General features: G+C 45.4%; 1 protein-coding gene across 1 annotated transcript; it reads right to left on the bottom strand.

Moving 5' to 3' along the window:
• Window positions 1-3564: 3564 nt before the first annotated feature.
• Window positions 3565-4553, bottom strand: LOC107174842 (uncharacterized). Its single transcript, XM_015526041.1, has 3 exons — window positions 4302-4553; window positions 4042-4256; window positions 3565-3811 (listed from the first exon to the last, which is right to left on the bottom strand). The coding sequence occupies exons 1-3, from the start codon at window positions 4551-4553 to the stop codon at window positions 3565-3567; spliced, it is 714 nt and encodes a 237-aa protein (XP_015381527.1).
• Window positions 4554-4882: the final 329 nt, after the last annotated feature.

Raw genomic sequence — 4882 nt, 5'->3', positions numbered from 1 at the left:
CCTCAGACCGGCCTCCTAAATCTCCCCCTCTCACACCTTCAAAATCTGGCAACCTTTTTTCCCTAGGCACTAGGAGGGCTACTTTGGAGGATTTAGAACAAATTAGAGTCAAATACAATATTCCTCCCTCTGTTCAGCTTAGGGTACCCCATGTGGATGAGGGACCTGAGTGTCCGAAATCTGATGGGATTGCTCTCCATATTGACCTCTTTGATCTAGGACTTCGCCTGCCCCTCCAACCTTTCTATATGAGAATGTTTAGTTATTTGGGAGTAGCACCTGGGCAGCTATCCCTTTTGGGGTGGAGGATGCTTACGGGCTTACATGTGTTATGGTTAGAGATCTTGAAACTCAACATTTCTATTCGGGAGTTAAGGGGCCTTTACCAATTCAAAAAGCCTAAGGGTCCCGGTATTGCTTACTTCTTCGCTTGGGGTGATCATTGCCATATTATTGAGGGGAACCCCGCCTTGAAGAAGGGTTACAGAAAGGGATAGTTTGTTGCTGAGGGTAGCTGGGGGACAGAGACTCTGGATGAAAAGGGCAACCCTGTGGAAGTTCCTAATTTCTTCAATGTAAACTGTAAGTATCTCCCTTACTTACAGTTCTTTATCATAATCTTTCGCATGAATATCTCACTAACCTTGGGTTCTTCATGCTTTTGCAGGTGTGACATGTGCTAAAGGATCATGCCTAGTTCAAGAGGTGGGGAGAGAGGCGAAGAAGTTTGTGGATAGGCTTCGAGGTGCACAGAGGGGTAGTAATGTGCTAGAGGAGAGCAGATTATGGAGAGCGGGGTTGATTGACCGAAGTCCTCCACCTGCTTCTGGGGGTGACTCATGTATGATTCGGGTGTCGTGGGGTACCCTATTATTATCTACGGGTTGGGGTACCCCGTTATCACCTCATTCTTTATTTTGTTTCCCTGCTTTTCATTTCCCATTTTTGCTTTTGTAGTACTTAGTACTTGTCTGGCTAACATAACTTTTGTGCATTTGGTGCAGTTATGGAATCAGCGGGTGACGCTTTTGATGCCTTTTTCTAAGCGGTAGTGGGCGGTGCTTCCGGATCTCAGGATTCGGCGGTACCCCAGAAACGTTCCCGGCCGCCTCGAGCTCCCAGACCAAAGGGGAAATCCCAGGGTACCTCCCACAATGGGTCGAAGGGTACCCCTCGCTCGAAGAAGAGAAAATTCGAGCTGGTTTCCGCTTTCACCAATGTGTTGCGTGAAGGTGACCTAGACCCGGCTTCCAACAAGGAGGTTTCGCATTTGGCTCACTGTTTCTACTACTCTACTGAAAATGTTACCTCCGAGATCGCTGAAGAGACAAACAAGTTGAGCTTGAGCCAGCGCTATGGTCAGGCACTCAGGGTTACCCAAGAGGTAGGCTTTACTAGGGTGCCCCGGGTGTACCCATTCATTTTTTACTTATTTATTTCTATTACCATACACATATATTTAACATGTATTTTACGATCTGTATGCATCCTTTCTCCTCAGCCACTGCCTTCCAGACCTCAACTCCCTTGTTGCCGCCCAGTCAGAGGTCGACAAGTTGAGGGGTGAGCTCCAAAGTCGCCAGTCTCGCGAGGACGAGCTTGCTCGAGAAGTCAAGACTTTGCAGGAACGCATTACTAGCCTTTTTAGAGAGAAAGCTCGAGTGGAGAAGGATTGCGACGAGTTGAGGGCCACAAACGAGGATCTGTTATCCCGACAAAAGACGATGACGGAGGATGCGTTCTCACTTATCATGACGGAGGTGTAAAGCGTGGATCCGGACTTGGAGGTACCCCATGTGCAGAAATTTGTCAACAAGGCCACGATTCTGAAGACGATTGTGGAGAGGAAGTCTTCACATACACGATCGGGTACCCCTTCCAGGTCACCTAGGGTACCCCGCGCACTTCAGCCGTTGCCCGCCTCAGATGCCCCTACTTCAGCTGCTCATATTCTGGGTACCTCAGAGTTCTCTACTGATCGCCCTCTGAAGACGGATGGTGGGGATGGTGTTCCACCCTCGGTGTAGCCTTTTCAGTGTGCCCTTGTTTTTTGGATATATCCACATTTTGCTATTTGGAACTTGTTTCTTTCTTTTTGGTTTCTTGGGATATATTGTATTATTAGGACTTCTCTTTTGTTATGATACCATGCCACCGAGCCCTCTCGTACTTTGTATTCTTGTTGTTCTGCAAATGAATGCTTGGCTAAACTGTTATCTTCTAAATTTTCAGGGTACCCCTCATTTTTCTTCTTTTTTTTTAAATGGGGTACCCCCGATACCTTAACAAATATTCGACATCAGGTGCCTGCTGGTTTATACAGATCGGCGAATTTGGTGCATGCCCTTCTCAGCAACCATGGCGGATTTCCCACAAATAAGTAATCAAAATATCATCGCGACATCTCGATCAAAAATTGAAAGTGCGCAATTGGTCCAACCAATCAATTTCTTATTCTTTCAAAGTTCTCTCCGAATTTTTGAATAGCTTACCACATACTTTGCTCAAGTAAGAGGACGGAGGTGTGGGTATTCTCATACCTAAGCTGAACCTCGTGCCGCTAGGGTATGCCGGTTTTACTCCACCCTCGGGTCCTCTTTAACCCTCCATCTATTTGTCTAGGCAGCTTTGTCGTGCTTCCGCAGAAAGGCTACCCCTGGGCTGTTCACTCTGCTGCCCATCTTGGCTTTACATAGATCGTCACGATCTAGGCATATCAAGTACCCTGGCTAGTCCTGTGATAGGTTAGTCATAATTGATAAGCGTATGGTGAGAATTGCACATAACCAGATGCGAGGGTATATTAATGGCGATAAATGAATATAATCCGCATTCTAAGATCGAAGTGGCGAAAAATAAAGAAAGAACCCACATCATATTTGTTGAGAAAGAAAATACATTTATAGATAACGAAAGCGTTGATCAATACATGACTTAGCTTTGTTATCCTAAGGAGAATGGGAGAACGCAAGACCTCATATCCTTTTCATTTGCAAATTAAAGAAACTCTAAAGTTGCAACTGACCAACATAAGGCGTTTGGGGTACCTCATTTGGCCTACCACACAAAAACATTAAAGAAAGCAAATAACAGCAAAAGACTAAAGGTTAAGACACTGTCATTTAGTAATATTTCCGTAGCATCGTAGTATTGCAGCATTTCAGGAGTGCCTTACGATTGTCTCATCCATGTGGAGTAGCCTGTATGCACCTGACCCAACGGGTTTGTCGATGCAGTAAGGTCCTTCTTAATTTGCCCCAAAAGTGCCTTCGCATGGTACCCTAGTATTCTGAGTTACCCTTCTCAAGACCAAGTCTCCTTTCTTGAAGGATTGAGGGCGTACCCTTTTTTTATATAGACTCGAAATGCGATGTTGATATATGGTTGTCCTTAATTTGCTCTAGCCCTTTTTTCGGCCACCAAATCAAGGTTGGAAGCAATCAAGGAGGTGTTTTTGGCCTCGTCAAAGTATTCAACCCGGTGATAGGGTACCCCGATTTCCACCGGAATCACTACGTCAACACTGAATGAAAGGGAAAAAGGGGTCTCCCAGGTAGAGGTATTTTAAATAGTCCGGTAGGCTGACAGAACCCCAGGTAGCTCGTCTACCCATGCTCCATTTCTTTCTTCTAGCTTCTTCTTCAGGATACCTTTGATAATCTTGTTAACAGCTTCGACTTGCCCATTAGATTGGGGATGGGCAAGTGTAGCAAATCGATTGGCTATCCCAAGCTCTGAACAAAAACTTTGAAAATTTTCATTGTCGAATTGCTTGTTGTTATCACTAACAATTGCATAGGGGATCCCAAATCTGCAAATGAGGCTCTTCCAAATGAATTCGATGGTTTTCCTTTATGTGATGCTTGTTAGTGGCTCCGCTTCCGCCTACTTTGTAAAATAATCTACCACCACAATTGCATTTTTGCTTGCCCCTTCCCAGTAGGTAACGGGCCAATGAGGTCCACTCCCCATATAACGAAGGGTCAAGGGGAAGATATAACTGTTAGTTTCTCTGGGGGTAGACGGGGCACCTTGGCAAACCTTTGGCATTTGTCACAGCTTCGTACTATATTCTTGGCATCTTCCCGCATGGTAGGCCAGTAGTACCCTTGACGGAGAGTTTTTTGCGTCAGTGATTGTGCTCCATAGTGATTGCCACAAATCCCCTCATATATCTCCCTCATGACATATTCGGCCTCGTCACTTCCCAAGCATTTAAAGTAAGGAAGAGTGAACCCTCTTCTATATAGGGTATCCTAGATCAGGCAATACCGCGCAGCTTTATACTTTAGTCGTCTTACTTCACTTTTATCTGAGGGGAGGTCTCCGTCCTTGAGGTACCTTATGATAGGCTCCATCCAAAGTATTTCGTTGGACAGTGATCCTACTTCCAACGGCTCTAGGAGATCAATGTTAGGGGCGGGTATGTGTTCTATCGTTATGGGGCCAGCTGACTGAGCTACACCAAGGGACGCTATTTTTGTCAGGGTGTCAGCTTCGTTGTTCTCCAGTCTGGGTATCCTTTTCACTTTAACCTCGCAAAACTGGGACATCAATTATCTGGTTTTTCTGAGGTACCCTTTCATGTTTTCCTCTTTCATTTGATATTGTGCAGTAATTTGGCTTACCACCAACTGGGAGTCGCTCTTGACGTGTACCCTCTTTACTTTCAAAGCCTTCGACATCCTCAACCCTACTAAGATGGCCTCGTATTCGACTTCGTTGTTTAAAGTCTTGAATCCAAATTGCAAAGCGTAGCATATTTTCACCTTGTTCGGGTCGATTATAATAACTCCCGCACCACTTCCGTGTGAGTTAGAGGAACCATCTACATATATTTCTCAGACTTGTCCCCCTTTGTCGGTGGATAGGGTATCTGACA

Source organism: Citrus sinensis, chromosome 1 (assembly GCF_022201045.2).
Source record: "Citrus sinensis cultivar Valencia sweet orange chromosome 1, DVS_A1.0, whole genome shotgun sequence".
NCBI lineage: Eukaryota > Viridiplantae > Streptophyta > Magnoliopsida > Sapindales > Rutaceae > Citrus > Citrus sinensis.
This window is presented reverse-complemented; position numbering and strand designations above follow the sequence as displayed.